At 34.6% G+C, this 17,762-nt stretch overlaps 1 protein-coding gene across 1 annotated transcript; it reads left to right on the forward strand.

Moving 5' to 3' along the window:
* Positions 1–13,305: 13,305 nt before the first annotated feature.
* On the forward strand, positions 13,306–14,892 carry LOC114194967 (uncharacterized). The gene is made up of 2 exons (XM_028085369.2): positions 13,306–13,723; positions 13,922–14,892. The coding sequence occupies exons 1-2, from the start codon at positions 13,306–13,308 to the stop codon at positions 14,890–14,892; spliced, it is 1,389 nt and encodes a 462-aa protein (XP_027941170.2).
* Positions 14,893–17,762: the final 2,870 nt, after the last annotated feature.

The following is a 17,762-nucleotide window of genomic DNA, read 5'->3' on the forward strand; positions in this document are numbered from 1 at the left end:
TCCCACAAACCTACCCGCTCGTGGTCCAACCCTACGGACCTCCCCGCCTATAGTCCAGTTCTACGAACTTGCCCACCCGTAGTCTGACATGCGTGTACACCTACTATGAACCTCCCCGCTTATAGTAGCTTCAAGTCTGAGCACGGAACATAACCTCCCCGCTCGTATCCCGACACAGGAGTACAAAAGATACGGACCTCCCCGCCTGCCTCAAACACACATCTCACACCTTCGTTATGAACTTCCTCGCAAGTAACTAATCCAGCATATCCCTGACCAATCCATCAAGATCACTCATGCAAATCCATCTAGACCGCCTGGCGGTAACCCCCATGCCGCCAGGCACCACGTGGCCAATGGTTCCTTTGTTGGTGGCTTATCGCCTGACGAAGCATCCCCTGCCGCCAGGCGCCACACCAGTAAATCAAGTTTCTACTGGTTTAGGAAAAACACACGCTTTCTAGCACATTCAGGCATACCAATCATACAATCAAAATACCAAATTCGTATTTACAATTCACATGCCACAGAATTCATCATCACAGTTCTTTAGTACCAATGAATCATAAGCACTCAAGCATTCAAACTTAGGATACTACATCTCTTGAAAATAGTCAAGCATATATAGAAAACATGTGCTCTTAAGTCCATCAATACCATCAAGCATACAATCTCATCATCACAAAACCAATACCACTCCTGTATCCATAAACATCATGCTTCATTTCATAATTCAAACAACTCTATCGTCAACCAACGCATACATAAATATATCAATAATTATTTTATTCACTTTGTTGCTCTCACATACTAGTGGAAGACCTCCAATTTTTCATTTCTATATTCTTAAGACATAAAATCAGTTTATCACAATGAATAGTGTTTCTTCTACTCTATTTTTTCCCAATCAGTAACTCATACTACTACAAGTTCACTATTAAATATATAACTTAAACTCATACATCAATATCACTAAATGCACACCTATACATCATATAATGACGCTCAATCTCATACCCAAAAACCATCCCCAGTAATCACAAATCTAAATTTTTCCACTGAGCACACCAAACCATTGTTGGCCACTTGGTATCGCCTAGCGGCACGCTTTATACCACCAAATGGTGCATCAGAATACAGAAATTGCTAGTATCCTTGAATCTGCCGAAAACTGTAATATGCCCAACCCTTAAATCAACTTCCAATTGCAATTCAATCACAACAATTACACGTTCAGTATGCATTCAAATTTCTAATCATCCAATCCAATCATACAATAATCAATTTCCAACTTTTACACAATATAATTCACAATCAAAACCAAAACCATATTGATCCCTTATTTTCACCCAAACCGCAATTCATCAAATTTCCAATTAAAAGCATCTATTATCATTCAATTACACCTAGAAACATATGATCAAACTCACATAATTGAAGAACATCCAACACATCACGAAAGCACCGAAAACGTATAAAACTACGTGATTCGAGTGCAATTATCACCTGGCGGTTCTTTATTGTCGCCAGGCGGTTCGTCTAAGAACCCAGAAGACCATGTTAAAATGGTTGTGTCGCCTGGCAGACCTTCATAGTTGTCAGGCAGTTTTTGAGCAGAAACCCAGATTTTCACGAAAAATAACGCGAATTGAAATAGAACTCAACCATTCATGCCAATCATCATCCAATACAAAATTAAATGAAAATAAACATCCAATGATCCTTTCTCGTCCCCAACGCTTTAACCCTTGTTCCCACTCTAACACTCTTTTCCAGCACTCTCTTTCTCTCTCTAATTTGCAATTTCATTTCTCTCTCTTGCTGCCACACTCACGCACCTCTATATTTCCACTCAACATCTCCTTTTCTAAAAATTTCCAGTCCAAATTAATAAAAAAAACTCATTAAACGAAATTAATTAACACTTTAAGCATCAATGGCCATTTAAATGGTGCCTTTACTACCCTGAACTGATTCCAAGTTACCCTTCTGGTTTCCCCTAGAAAATCTCTAGAGTTTCTAGATTTTCCTTGTATATAAAAAAAATACCAAAATATGAAAAAGAGCAACTCTCACCAACCAAGGTTTGAACTCACATCCCAACACTCATCAAACATAGGTACAACCATTAAGCTATCATATAATTCACATTTAATTCACACATACATACCATGTTAAGTCTTACTTCTGCATTCACAATATAATTGTAAAAGATAACATAATTAAATAGACATACCACAACACACACAAGACTTGAACCCAAGCCCTCTCCACATAACTAAGTACTCTCAACCACTTAAGCTAGCACTATCCTTTGTCTAGGGATTATCAAGGAACTCCCTTAGGGTATTTCCAACTCACCATTACTTGTACTTTATTGATTATCATTTATATGAATTTCCTAGGTCTTACAATATTGTTACCAAATTATTGCATATATATGAGATTTCAATCTTATACTAAAGTCATAGTTCAAAGTGAAAGTATTTTTACTTCATTCACAAATAGAAACTCTCATTTCAGGAGTTAGAGTGGTGTGGCTTGGTGGGTTTGTATATTGGAGAACCTTCACCTTAATATGTTACATTTTTTTAATTGCTTGGTGGCTTGAATGGTGTGTGATCCGTGAGTCTAGTGAGGTGTGAGTCTAGTGATGTGTTCATGAGTGGTATAAGATGTGAGGGATGTGATGTGTGAGTGGTGTAGGTTTATAAGAAAAATTCATCAAACGATCTTAATCTTCATAGCCATATTTGCTTAATCATGTCAAAATAAAAATTGAGTATAAATGTTTTGTTTCAAGTTGGTTCATCAAACAACATTGACGCAAACATTGGATGCTTACATTTTCTCAAGGTTGACTTTGAGTTAAATCTTCAATCAACCTTCTTTATTTAATCATCAAGAAACCTCTCCAAGGCAACTACACCTCTTATCTTTGCCTCCACCATTTGGATCAGCTAGCTCCAGGATTAGTTGCTTCTATAAGGTACTTGAACTTAGCCAAAAAATTAGTAGCACCGAGAATAGTTGCTCCTATAAGAACTATCTTGTTTTAGTCTTTAGTATTAAAATTCATAATGAGTATAATAACTCTAATTGATGTCTTGTTTAACGTATATAATCTAGAAGATGACAATGAAGAGGAGGTTGTATAATGACTTAAATATACATTCAGTATTAATCTTGGCTTAAAGTGCTAGTCAAGCTTGGTAGAGGAAAAGACATGTACTTGAATATTTGCTTGTTTTTCTTAATTAATATTGTATTTTAATTTTAATTAGGTGGTTGGTTCATAATGAGATATGTATAATGTTTAGTCTTTTTTAGAATGTATGAATAAATTCTAATGTTGTAGGATTCTTTATATATATATACTTTGATAGAGTAATTAACATATGCTTTCAAACTGGAGATTGAATTTAGGAATCAATAATAGGAGTGACATTTTCTCTATTTTTTTGTTAGGTCCTTTGGAAAGTATCCTATACCAATTTAATGTGTCAAAGAGTTTGTCTTGCTTACACTGACAATTGACTTGTATTTGTTTAGGGATTTAACCTTTGTACACGACTGTTGTTTTTTCATTTCTAACTTTCCAGTTCTAATGCTATGCATAGTGAATATATGTGTTTCAACTGCAAGTAAATAACAATGAAGTATTCTTTGATATGTTACGTGTCTTACCATTATTCGTTTGGCTTAAAAGTTACTTTGAAGTTAAACCTTAAACTCTAAAATTTTTAAAGTCCCACTTTTAGAATTTTTCTTCATTTAAAATGCTTATCTTGAAATATTGTTTTGCCCAGCTTCTCTTTTTTAAAGAGTAGCTCAAAGAGTTGAACCAAGTACCATCTTAAAATCTCTCCTTTATTATGTATTCATTGTCTCTTTATTATCCCCTTTACTTATTAAGTTTGTTTAGATCACTAATATTAGTATTGAATGATGTGTGATATGATTCATTGTCTCTCCTTGATTCTTTTTTATGTTTGTTATAGGTACATTTTTTTTAACTAAAGAGATTGTTGGATTTCTCTTACCAAGGAATAATCTTGCCAAGCTCTGCAGGTGCTCACTCTTCTACTAGCCAAGCTCCAGTAGTACATCAAATAGAAGAAATGCGTGAGACTATTCAAAAGTTGAATGATGAATTTATGGCAAAGAATTACAAGGAGAAGACACTTGAAGAAAAGGTTGAACACTTGCTGAACATATACTTGGACAATATGAACGTATGCGCCAACAAGATGAAGAAATGAAACTTATTTTGCAACACATTCATTTGAAGAATGTTATGCCAGGTCCTAGTGATCCTACTACTATTAGAGATGATAGAGTAGACCATATCAGTGATAGTAGACCAGGAGATCATTAGTTTCATATTTAGTTATTTGTTGTGTTTCAATGTTGCACACTTTCAAACTATTTTTGTTTTTTTGTTTTGGATCATGTTATATATTTACCACTCGTAATGTATGTACTACACTTTACTATATTATGTAATGCAGTTTGTTATTACTTAGATATATTAAATTTTATCATTCATAAACAGGTAAAAATAATGTTTTTAAGCATGTAAAAATCATAAATAATACCAAAAATATTTTTTGTTTTTTTGCTAATCAGCGACCGATTTAGCGACCAACCAATATTATTCCTTGTTGATAAAAAAAAAAATTGCCACCATTTCAGCGACCTAAAAGAAAATTGTATATCAATAAATTAATCATACTTTAGCAATCGATTTAATTGGTCGTTGTTTGTCTCATAACTTTGGCAGCAATTTAATGACAAAAAAAATGTACATAAATATAATAATCATACTTTAGCGTTGACATTTAGGTAAAGACTATCCACTTGAAAAAGGGTATAATGCCTCTAGAAGTGATGAGATAAAAATGCATAAATCAAAGGAAGACATGCAATAAATAAAAAAGTGTTTTTTTCCTATAAGCGTTGGTCAAAATTTTACATACTACACCTTAATATCCTCAAATAATGATGATAAATTTACCTGTATGGTATGTGCCTATGTTTATGAAGATCTCTATATTTCTTTGCAAGGCCATAGTCGATGATGTAAACCTGAAATGAGATATCCAGCCTGAGAAATATAGTTAAAAGAACTGGAATTTGGATGGACAAATAGAATGTTACATGAAAACAACAAAAAACACTCCATGAGCAAGTTTAAAATGATATAAAGAAGCTAGGAAAATAGTCAAATACAAAAAACTACTCAATTCAAAATCAGACTATCTAGAACCTAAAGCACAAGCTAAACTAGCTAGAATTTGCAAAATCTAAAAATTGTACTAACCTAGTATTTAGAACTACTAACTAACTATCAAGGAAACTTCGAAATGGTAAAAGAAACATGAACACCAAATCACAATTCGAAAATAACAAGAAACTCAAAATATGATTACTTAGAACGTAAAATATAAGCAAAAATAGGATAAAATAGGCTAAAATGGAAAATTGTACCAAATTAGTAAATCATAATGTAATGTAGCTGTCTAAACATGTTTTAAATGATAAAAGACAATCGAAAACTATGCTAGTTACTAAAAAAAAGCAAAGGAATCAAAATCTGCCTACGAAAACCAAAAAAAAATGTTCTAAAAAAAGAAAAAAAAAAAGACAAGATTTTACGCTACCTTCAAAACAGTAAAAGAAAATATATTTAAACTAATTCCTACAACTTTAAAGTAGTAAGTAGAACTAAAATCAAGGTTAAATACCGGAAACTATATATGTTGACGGTATAGTTTTGCAATGACACAACCATTCAACTCAGAAGCATTGGAATATGTTAGAATAACTAGAGCAAAATATTTTATAAACATGCACACCACCTTGTGACAGCGGCGGATCATTGTTGGAGCAGGTGGCGCCACGGCCCCCAACTTTTTCATAATTTTTTAACTTTTTTTTAAATTATATATGTTTAAAATTTGTTAAACTATTTATGTTTTTAAATTTTTAAATAATATGTATTTTTTATTTTTTTTATAGGATATAACATTTAATGTTAATAAATAATAAAATATAAAATCAAATATAATAATATTAGATATTTTTTATTTTTTATTTTCATTGTCTTTTTATTTTTTCACATGTTGTATTTATCTTTTACCCTTATCTGATTTTTTTTTGTTACGTTCCCACAAAAGAAAAAAAGTAATTTTCTTTTGTCTCATTTGATAGTGAATTGATTATTATAATTTTTGTTAGTAATTATGTCTCTTAATTATTGATTATATTAGGATAAATTATTTTTTAGTGTTAAACTTGTTTTTTAAATAGATATATTGATGAAAAAACAAAAGAATAAATTCATTTTTTAGAATTGATAAAAGATGAGTGAAGATCAAAACATGACAATATGGTTGCTCATCGCATAACAATGAAATGAATTGCGACTTTTAAATCGATATGTGCAAATTAGAAAAATAGAAAATGAATATTTTGCAGATAATGTAATTATTTATATTGATAAAAGAATATCTGAAAAATTTAATTATGATTAAATTATTTGATAAGTTCAAGAATATAAAAAAACGACAGACAATCTGTTAGATAGTGTAATTTGTTTTATAGTTATAGCTATACTAGAATATTATTCATTTTTATTGAATGAGTGACAATAATATTAAATATGTAAATTTTAAGCATATTATTTTGGCTCCCCCATAAATTTTGGTCAAGATCCGCCACGGTAGATGATAGACTATATTATTTAGACATTTTATTTTGTTTTGGAATATTGTATAGATTTACTACGTTTTATATACACATTTGGTTTTTGGATTCATTAATCTCTTTAGTTTTTGGATTTTTTTTTTAATTTTTGAATCTTTTTGAATTGTTTTGAATTTTTTTGATTTTGTTTTTAAATTTTTTTAAATGTCCACGTATCAACCCAGTAACGTATACGTGTCAAAGTCAATGTTCTATATTCAATTTGGTCCCTATATTTGTTACTTTTGTTCAATTTAGTCCCAATTTTTGTTAACATTAATCAATTTGGTCCCTATCGAAGATGTGATCAAATTTAATTTTTATATCAAAGTTATAATGATGTGAATTTTAATATATTATATAAAAAATATTTAATAAAAAATGTAAATTTTAATATAAAAATTAAATTTGGTTTCAATTTGAAGAGGGACCAAATTGGTTAATTTTAACAAAAATTGGGACTCAATTAAAAAAAATAACAAATATAAGGACCAAATTAAATATAGAACATTGACTTTGACACATGGCATGCTACTGAGTTGACACGCGGACATTTAAAAAATATTTTAAAAAAATTCAAAAAAACCACGAAGTGACACATGACATGCTATTGGGTTGACACATGTACATTTAAAAAAAATAAAATAAATTAAAATAAAAATTAAAAAAAAACCACGAAAATGACACGTGACAGTCACTGTTCATGACCGTTAATGATTAAACGGTGTTAGCAAAAAAGGACCCAATTGAATAAAATTGACGAAAATTGGGACCTATTTGAACACGAAACCAAAATTAGGACTTATTTAAAAAAATTTAACGAAAATTGAGACAAAAAAAATATTTTGACCTAAAATAAAAAATGCACTTGCGATGACCTTTTGAGACTATATATGTCATCGTTCTTGGGTTTTTTTAACAATGAAGATTTGGCTTAAATTCGTTGTTGTTTTATAAACTCTACATGATCAAGTTGTTTCTTTTAGATGACAGTTCCACATTTGTCTATCGTTAAAAATCTAATTAAAAACGATAGTTTAAGCAAAATATTGTGGTTAAAACCTTTAAAATTAGTGTCATTCAGAATCGTTTTTAAAAACCTCTTTTAACCGTTGTTATAAATTTCGTGATTAGTAATAATTTTAAAATATTAAAGAAACTTTTTCATCAATTAGAAAATTGTCTATCACAAAAAGAACCTCTAATTCTTTCTAATTGCAATGTAATATCAAGTAACGGAAAACTTACAAAGGTATCCTACGAGATTTTTAAGTCTTTGTGCATCATTACGAATCTTCACAATCTTCAGAGAAATAGTTCTTCAAATACTTCCACCTAGTCCAACACAAATCATTATATAAATTAAGGTCTTGAGCTAGTTGTAAATAAAGTAGTTAGGTATGAGCTATATGTTATATTGTAATCTATTTTACCGTCATTATAAGAAAATGTCTCATTAATAATCAATTTTAATAATCAATTTTAATAATCAAAAGTTGTTAGTTACTATAATGATCAATTTAAATACCAATTTACAAAATTTAAAATTATTTATTATTAAAATAGTCACTATTATAAATAAAAAAATTATAATTGGTCACTAATTAATTAGAGACCAATCTAGTAACTAAGTTATTTTGGTAGCTAAAACTTAGTTACCTAATTTTTGACCAATTTCTTTTGAGACTCAAAATTATAGTAGTTAATTTTAAAAATCATTTTAGTGACTAATTATAATTTTTTATTAACAATAATAACTATTTTAATAACTAATAATATTTTATTTTATAAATTAATATTTAAATTAATTATTATAATTATTAAAAGCTTTTGATTGTTAAAATTAGTTATTGATAAAATATTTTCTTATAGCTAACAACATCTTTAGAGTAGGATTTGAGATTGTGAGGCAGTTTTAAACCATTATTTGTTTATTTTTCAATCTAGATTTAGGTTTTGAATGTTGGGATCGCAAACTGTAATAAATACACTGCTACCGATTTGAGTACCTATGTTTATTAACATCTAAAATACATGAGAAAGACTTAAATAAAATGTCATATATATATATATATATATATATATATATATATATATATATATGCATTGTTTACTTTTGCAGTGTTAGAATTTTATTTCTACAATTTTTGCATTAAATTATTTTATTAAATATTGCATATTATTACTAAAGCAAAATATAACATCATTGTAGACACATCTAGATTTTTATCGTAAATCATATTAAACCAAAGGGAAACAGTACTAGAATTTTTTATATTATATGACATTTTTTGCAAATCTGTAAAAAAAAATATTTTTTTTTCTAAAAACTTTAATTGGCAGATAATTTTTTCGTAAATAATTATTTTTTACAAAATTACAAAATTCGCAAGTATTTCCTACAAAATATTTTGCTAACAGAAAACGAACTAGATCATAATATTTATTAGTGAATTTTATCGACAAATTTTTTCATCAGTAATTACTAGAAGATTTTAGTGATAAATTTTTCTATTGTTAATTAATGAAATTCCTATTCCATTGGTAAATTTTACCGATGAGGATTTTACAACAAATTTTTAACCATCGGTATGTCGTCGTTAATTTTGATTTATCGATGAATTTTAAGTATTACCAAAGAATTATGGTCGTCGACAATATCAATATTTCTTCTAGTGTAAATCTCATAATATATCGAGGAATTTAATTATTGAATTTCAGTTTTCTTAAAGTATGGCATTAGTTTACTTTTTTTTCATTATATGTACTTAATTTTTTTTTTTTCATAGTAGGTATTTTTGCCTATGTGTACGATATATTTTTATTATGAATTTAGGATAATCTCCCATGTTTTTCCATTTTTTTTTAATAAAATCTTTATGTTATGGGAGTGATGTCAAATATGAACTTATTTAGTGTTAAGATATGGATAAAAGCAATTAGTGAAAAGTATACATATATAATATAAATTGTTTTGGGTTTGGTATGGATAAAAGCACCCAAAAACATAGAAATGGATTATAAGTTTGGTCTGAGCAAAAACATAAGAAAGGATTCTAAGTTTGATATGGGTATGAAATAAATAAAAACAAGAAAAGGTCATAACTTCGGTGTGGCCATTAACAGGAAATAAAACTAATTTGGGTGTGGATAGGTATACACCAACAATGCAAAACGATAGGATGTAGGGGTTCTTTAAAATTAAATTAAATCAACCCTCATGAAAAAATATTGAAAAGTTGTGTTATAAGAAGAAAGCTTTTCCTCTAGGTTAGAAATTTGTAGGTGGAAACATGCCTTTGAAAAACAAAAAAGGATTGCTGAAATTCTGACTAATTACTCTTTTGCTATAAGGTATTTTTTTATCATAAAAAAAACCACAATTTCTTAATAGACCAGTCATGTTACAAGTCTATAATTTCTTTAATGATCCTTTAATTTAATTATTTGGGACGAGTATAGGGATGTCAAAAAAAATCATATCTGCGGGTATTCACGAATAAAATCTATAATGGGTAGGAAATGTAACGCTGCATTTAATAATTAAACTCAATTAAATGAAAACGTCACACAATATAATATAATGAGCGAAGATTCGGAGTATGACGTCACTCCATATAACTATCCAAAAGTACTCAGAGGAAACCGAGACACACGAAGATGCCAATACAAAACCAAGTGCAATAATTGACAATAAACGCTTAATACTCAAAAACAAGGTAATACATGGCCCATGGCCATAAATAAAACTCGAAGAAACGGAGACCATCCCAAAGGAGCTAAGTAGCGGAATCATTCCTTCCCTGTTGACCTTGAGTACCTCTCGCATCTACTCCCATCAATAAATTGATGATCATCGCAAAAGGAGAAGGACCACACACAAATCAATCAAACAAGCAAAAGGGTAAGCTAGAGTAGAAAATAGTTGATCATACTATTACAAGCAATTTCCACAGTCCAAGATGCATAAGCCAACCAATCATGTTATGACTTGCAAACAATATAGTAAGACTCAGACTCGACTCATCTGGATACATATAATTAGTCGGATTCAGCGGATGCTTGCACTTGTGGTGGACATTCCTTGCTCTACCGAGATGCTCTCCCCCGAGCTAAGTGTTACAATGTCTCAATCCACACACACAAGGTTAGCCCTTAAATGGGTTTCAGGCCTTCTGCTACTCTCATCACAAGAGTCAATCGACTCTAACCACAAATATTCCATGCAAATTCACAAGCCTCATACTTTAAATAGAGTAAATCAATCAATCCAAAACCATCCATAACAACCAAGCGAAGAAACAACGTGGCCTGCAACAGATCTCGCTTAGGAGAGAGGAGTCTTCTCGCTCAAGCTGTAGACTCTCGCTTAGGCGAGATCGCGATAGAAGCCTTGGGAGGTTTTTCGCACGCTCGCTGAGGCGAGGCCATCTCGCCTGAGCGACACCACCCCTCGCCCAAAGGTGAGGTTCCTCATCTGGACTAAAAGTGCAGCGACATGCTAGGCTCCCATGCGTTCTCACTTAGGCGAGCCCTTCTCGCTTGAGCGAGATGTCGCCTCACTCAAATGAGAGCTCTCCACCTGAGCGAGAGCTCGAGTGCGAACCTAGCCTGCTTCTGCAAGTCTCGCCTAGGCGAGACAGGCTCGCTTGGGTGAGAGTATTAGATCTCGTCACTGTTCTCCCTGCACAGCCACATTTTCATATCCAAATAACAACACAAGGCATCCCACATGCTCACAACAACATACAGTCCATTCAAACACCAAGCAGACTCACAAACAGGCCCAAAATAATTTAAAACTTGAAACCCTAGCTTCCCTTACTTGGAAATAGCTAGAAAGAGCACTTTGACGCTAAATAGTGAGCATCGCAACTCTAAGAATGGACTCGAGAGCTGAAACAGCGGAGCAGGTCCAAGACGGGTTACCAATGTGAACCCTAGGTAGAAATACGACTACATAGTTAAAAGTAAGGGAGATACGGAGAAGAATCAACTTACGTGGGTGGAAAATGAGTCGAACTTGCTTGGAGATGAATGGATCTCGAAACCCTAGCAGAGCTTTTGAAAAAGAAAAGAGACCGTATGAGGGGGTTGTTTGCAAAAGTGAAAGCTGAATGGGAGACTCTGGCAACTTTAGAGGCCTTAGCACCCTATGGGCCAGCCCTTAGGCCAAACGGATTTAAGGCCAGCCCTTAAAACATTAGGGGAGAAAAAAATGGGCCTTACAGGAAATAAATATTGTAAATGGATATTCGCGGGTAACGGGTACGCGTATTTTTAATACCCGCATGTTAACGGGGCGGATACGAGTATCATAGTATCCGTACCCGTGGATACCTGTACCTGCTATACTGGAATTTAAATTAAAAAAAATAAAAAAAATATGATTAAAATATTAACATATTGATTTTGAATGAGTTATTTTTTATCAATTAGTTTTAAAAAAAGTTCATTTCTTTGTAAACTATTATTCAACACTATTTGAATGAGTTATTTGGACTTTGTTTTAAAATTTATGAATATTACGTATTGTATTTTATTTGAATTTGCAATTAAAATTGTACTGGTCTAGAGAAAGCGGTTCGGTTTTATGCTGAGATGATAGTTAAGAGAATTTAGTTGGGCAAGATAGATTTTTAGCATATGGTAGATCAGGAGTAGCAGATCGGGGTATCACCGAGGGGGAGAATAGTAACTGAATTGAATTCCGCGTTTGGCGGGATTTAGGGGATTAATAAAGGTTGTTATTATATTTAGAGATATTTTAGGGGAAAAAGATAATTTTATTTTGTATTATTTGTAGAATCTAGTATTTGTAACTGATTATTCTATAAATAAGAAGATTACTCCCATGGTCAAGGGATGGAAGGTTTTTGACCTAAATAAGTCTCAAACACTTTCTCTTTGTTTTGGCGAAGAATTATCTAGTATTTTTCTGAACCAGAACATTGGCGCCCACCGTGGGGACCGGTAAAACTCGATCCTGACCCCACTCAAAGAACGAGCAGACAGAGACAAAATTGAGGATGAACAGAGGCAGAGGTGCGGCACGTGAAGGGCCAACTAGGCAGCATATAATGCAAAGTATTTTGGAGCTGCAACGACAGAATGAGGAGATTAAACTGAAAGTAGAGGCTGACCAAATTTAGTTAGAAAAAGAGAGGGAGGAAACCCGTAAGAAAGTAGAGGAAGATTTACAGGCTCTTCGGGAAGAGGCTTTGGGGGAGAGAGACAGACTACGCAAAGAGGCTGAAGAAACACACCGATGCCTAAAAGATGCACTTCGACAACAGGAACAACTACGGAAGGCAAACAAAGAGATGCAAAACAGACTAGAGGCCACCAGGATTGGTTACCGATATGCCAGTCGGTTGAATCCCGAGGTTAGCGACGCCAACCCTCTGGCAAATACGATCATGGAGGAGTCGATTCCACAGAATTTCGTGATCCCAAAGATCGCACCCTTCACAGGAAGCTCTGATCCAGAGTTACATTTAAAAGCGTTTCAGGCCCGGATGTTGATATCAGGGGGGGAACGACGCAATACGTTGTAAAATGTTTGTGGGCACGCTAGCCGAAATCACTCTTGAATGGTTCAACACTATTCCGAGCTCCTCAATCAACTCGTTTGCCGAATTCAAACGTGTTTTCCTGGAAAGATTTTCGGCTAATAGGGCCAAACCAGTGGAGATGGCAGACATGTTTGACATACGACAGTATGCTGAAGAATCATTGAAACAGTTTCTCAATCGCTTCACCAATATTAGCATGAGAGTAGTCGATCTTAACGAGGGCTTACTTGTAAAAGCCTTTGTGAAGGGGCTCCGAGCCAGTTCCTTCAGTGAATCCTTGTATCGGATCCCTCCAAAGACCTTAATGGAGATAAGGCAAAGAGCAGCGGTGGAGATAGAGACTGAAGAGGCCATGCGTCATAAAAAAGTAGGAGATAAGAGAACATTGACCCATACCAAGAGTGAATGAGATATTAAAACTTTTCAAAGAGAAAGGACTCCACCTCAGACTAGGACGGATCGCCGGTTCGTCCCTTATGTAGCACAGCAAAGGACCGAGTATCACCGAACTCGAAGAATCCCTGATTTCAGATTGACTCCAGTCAAAATATTAGAATGTGCGGAAATATCTAAACATTTGCGCTATCCCAATAATACAGGGAGAACACTCAGAAACAGACCGAACGCTTGGTGTAATATTCATCAGGTTGGAGGTCATGACACAAATTCGTGTTACGCTTTAAATAACCAACTCTCCGTGTTGGCAAATAGGGGACTCATGGGGAAATATATAAAAGCTAATACAAATGTGGAACCATCTAGAACTCATCCGGTCTCCGATTTGCATGAAACACCTGTCCTGGGGGATTTCAACACGACAGTAGGAGGTTTCGCGGGAGGAGGACATACCAGCTCAGCTAGGAAAAGATATGTAAGGAGTGTCATGACCACGGCCAAAATCGAAAGGCCGAAGAAAGTTTCGAACATTGTGTTTTCAAGTGAAGATCTAAAAGGAGTAGTTCCACACGAAGATGATCCTATAGTATTATCTGTTATCATGATGGGAAGGAATGTTCATAGAGTGTTGGTTGATCAAGGGAGTTCGGTAGATGTGATGTTCTGGAACACCTATGTAGGGCTACAAATACCGACAGACCAATTAAGGCCTTTTGATGGAGTACTTGCTGGTTTCTCGGGAGATCAGGTGGAAGTTAAAGGGTATGTCGATCTTCGAACGACTTTTAGAGACAAAGAAGATGCCAAAACTATATTTATATGTTATATAGTTGTCAATGCACCTTCATCATACAACTTGCTGCTAGGAAGGCCTTCTATCAATAAATTGGGAGCCGTGATATCGATGGTTCATTTGAAAATGAAGTTTCCTACCGATGATGGGAAAGTGCTCACTTTATCGGTAAATCAAGAAGTGGCTCGCAAATGTTATAAAGACAGCCTAAGGTCAAGAAGAAAAGTTGCGTATTCAGTCAGCACAACGGAGGTAGTCATAGATCCCGAGTTAGATCCTAGACTAGTACATTCTGAGAGAATACCTCAGCCCGTGGGAGAGATAAAAGAAATATTCATAGAGGGCAAGAAATTAAGGATTGAAGGGGATTTGAGTTTGTAACAAGAGAAACAACTTGTACAAGTACTGAAGAATAACCTTTCTTCATTTGCTTGGAGTGTAGCAGATATGACGGGAACAGATCCCGATTTTTTATGCCATAAACTCAACATTAACCCTTCGGCTAAACCTAAAGTTTAGAGGCGTAAACGGTTGAGTGGGGATCGTGCTCAAGCTGCTGCCGAGGAGGTACGTAAGCTGTTAGAAGCGGCTCATATCCGGGAAATACAATATCCGACTTGGTTAGCAAATGTGGTGATGGTAAAAAAGTCTAATGGAAAGTGGAGAATGTGTGTTGATTTCACTGACCTAAACAATGCATGCCCAAAGGATTAGTATCCTTTGCCTAATATAGATGTGTTGGTTGATAGTGCATCAGGTTGTGCTTTGTTAAGCTTCTTGGATGCTTATTCAGGCTATAACCAGATAAAAATGCATTCATTAGATGAAGATAAGACAACATTCATGGGAGGAACGACTAATTATTGTTATCGAGTAATGCCTTTTGGGTTAAAAAACGCAGGAGCTACATACCAAAGGCTAATGGATCGAATTTTGGTGTCCATGTTAGGGAGGAATGTGCATGCGTATGTTGATGATATGGTAGTCACCTCGGTAGAGGAAAAAAGGCATCAGGGAGATCTGGAGGAATTATTTGTCATGATTAACAAATACAGGCTCAAACTTAACCCCGAGAAGTGTGTTTTTGGGGTTAAGGCAGGGAAGTTTCTGGGTTTCTTACTCACCGAAAGGGGAATAGAAGCTAATCCGGACAAGTGTGCAGCTATCATAAATATGAGGAGTCCAAGCAATGTTAAAGAGGTACAGAGGTTGACAGGAAGGATGGCAGCTTTATCCCGTTTTCTTGCTAAAAGTGGAGATCAAGGTTTTCCCTACTTCCAATGCTTGAAGAAAAATGAAAAGTTTCAATGGACCGATCAATGCGAGGAAGCTTTTCAAAAGCTAAAGGAATATCTAAGTAAACCACCGGTATTATGCAAACCCGAGAAGGGCGCTGATCTAGCGTTATATATCTCGGTGACCGAGTATGCAGTTAGATCGGTATTGGTACGAGAGTCTGGCGGGGATCAAAAGCTTGTGTATTTCGTAAGCAAGGTACTTCATGGTGCTGAGGTAAGATACCCGACTATCGAGAAGGCTGCATTAGCTATAGTGGTATCGACTCGGCATTTAAGACATTATTTCCAAAATCATAGTGTCAAGGTTATGACGGATTTGTCGATCAAGTACATACTGCAAAAACCTGACATATCAGGCAGGTTGGTTAAATGGACAATAGAGCTCTCGGAGTATGGAATACAATATGAATCACGAGGACCAATCAAAGCTCAATTTTTAGCTGATTTTTTAGTAGAGTTATCTGAACCACCTGTCGCTGATCGACACGTTAAGGAGATATCATAGATTTTATCAGTGGACGGGGCTTCTAATTTGAGAGAAAGTGGTGCTGCTATAGTATTAGAAGGAATAGAGGGAGTTTTGATTGAACAATCTTTGAGATTTGCTTTCAAAGCTAGTAACAATCAAGCAGAATAAGAAGCTTTGATAGCATGGATGCTTTTAGCTAAAGAAATGGGTATCACTAGGTTATTAGTCAAAAGTGATTCCGCATTAGTAGTAGGGCAAGTGACCGGAGAGTTCCAGGCTCGTGATCCGTAGTTAGCTAAATATTTAGAGGTGGTCCAATCTATTGCAAAAAATTTTGTTCTCTTTGAATTTGTGCATGTTCCGAGAGAGCAAAATTGCCGAGCTGATTTATTATCCAAGTTAGCTAGTTGTTCAAAACCAGGGCAACATAAATCGGTGATAAGAGAAACATTGGTAGCTCCTCGGGTAGATATGTGGGAGAAACATCAGGTCTTGGAGATCTTGATGGCTGAAGAATCTTGGATGACACCTTTAAAAAGCTATATTGCGGATAACAAGTTACTTGAGGATGTGAATGAGGCGCGAAAAATAAAGAAAAACTCAAGTCGATATACACTGATCGATGGCCATTTGTTTAGGTATGGATTTTCCAGACCCTTGATGATTTGCGTAGGTAGGAGGGAGGCATTTCGGCTCATGGTCGAACTCCATGAGGGCATTTGTGGAAGTCACGTGGGAGGGAGAGCATTGATGTTGCGGATAGTGCGGGGTGGGTTCTTTTGGCCCACTATGAAGAATGACTGTATGGAGTATGTCATGAAATGTGAGTCGTGTCAGAAACATGCTGACTGGAGCCATGCGCCACCAGAGGTGTTGCATTCTATTAATACACCTTGGCCCTTTCACACTTGGGGAATAGACATTTTGGGTCCGTTTTCTAAAGGGGTGAGACAACTCAAGTTTTTTATTGTTGTTGTAGAATATTTTACAAAGTGGATTGAAGCCAAGCCGGTTGCTGTGATTTTGGGTAGTCGGGTTCGGGAATTTATCTGGAAGAATATAATATGCCGATTTGGTGTTCCACGCCGAATTATTTCAGACAATGGAACTCAGTTTGCATGCTCACAGGTGAGGCAATTATGCGATGAAGTTGAGATTAAGCAGGTTTTCTCTTCAGTGGAGCATCCTCAAACGAATGGTCAAGCGGAAGCGGCTAATAAAGTGATATTAAGGGGTGTGAGACGAAGATTGATGGCAACAAAAGGAGAATGGCCAAATGAGATACACCGAGTGTTATAGGCATACCATACCACACCTCAAACGTCTACTCGAGAGACTCCATTTACCTTGGTATACGGCACAGACACAATGATCCCGATAGAAATCATAGAAAACACGGAAAGAGTAAGGTTGTTTGATGAGGAGGTTTTTGAGGTTGGGTTGCGGGCAAACCTAGATGTTATAGATGAAGTAAGGGACTTGGC

The sequence above is a fragment of the Vigna unguiculata genome, chromosome 8 (genome assembly GCF_037176805.1).
Source record: "Vigna unguiculata cultivar grain cowpea cultivar isolate G323 ecotype 2 chromosome 8, ASM3717680v1, whole genome shotgun sequence".
Lineage (NCBI taxonomy): Eukaryota > Viridiplantae > Streptophyta > Magnoliopsida > Fabales > Fabaceae > Vigna > Vigna unguiculata.

Coding starts and splice junctions, on each gene's coding strand:
- LOC114194967 (XM_028085369.2), top strand. CDS start 13,306: ATGTTTGTGGGCACGCTAGCCGAAATCACTCTTGAATGGTTCAACACT. Junction 13,724..13,921: donor AACATTGACCCATACCAAGA/GTGAATGAGATA, acceptor CCAATAATACAG/GGAGAACACTCAGAAACAGA.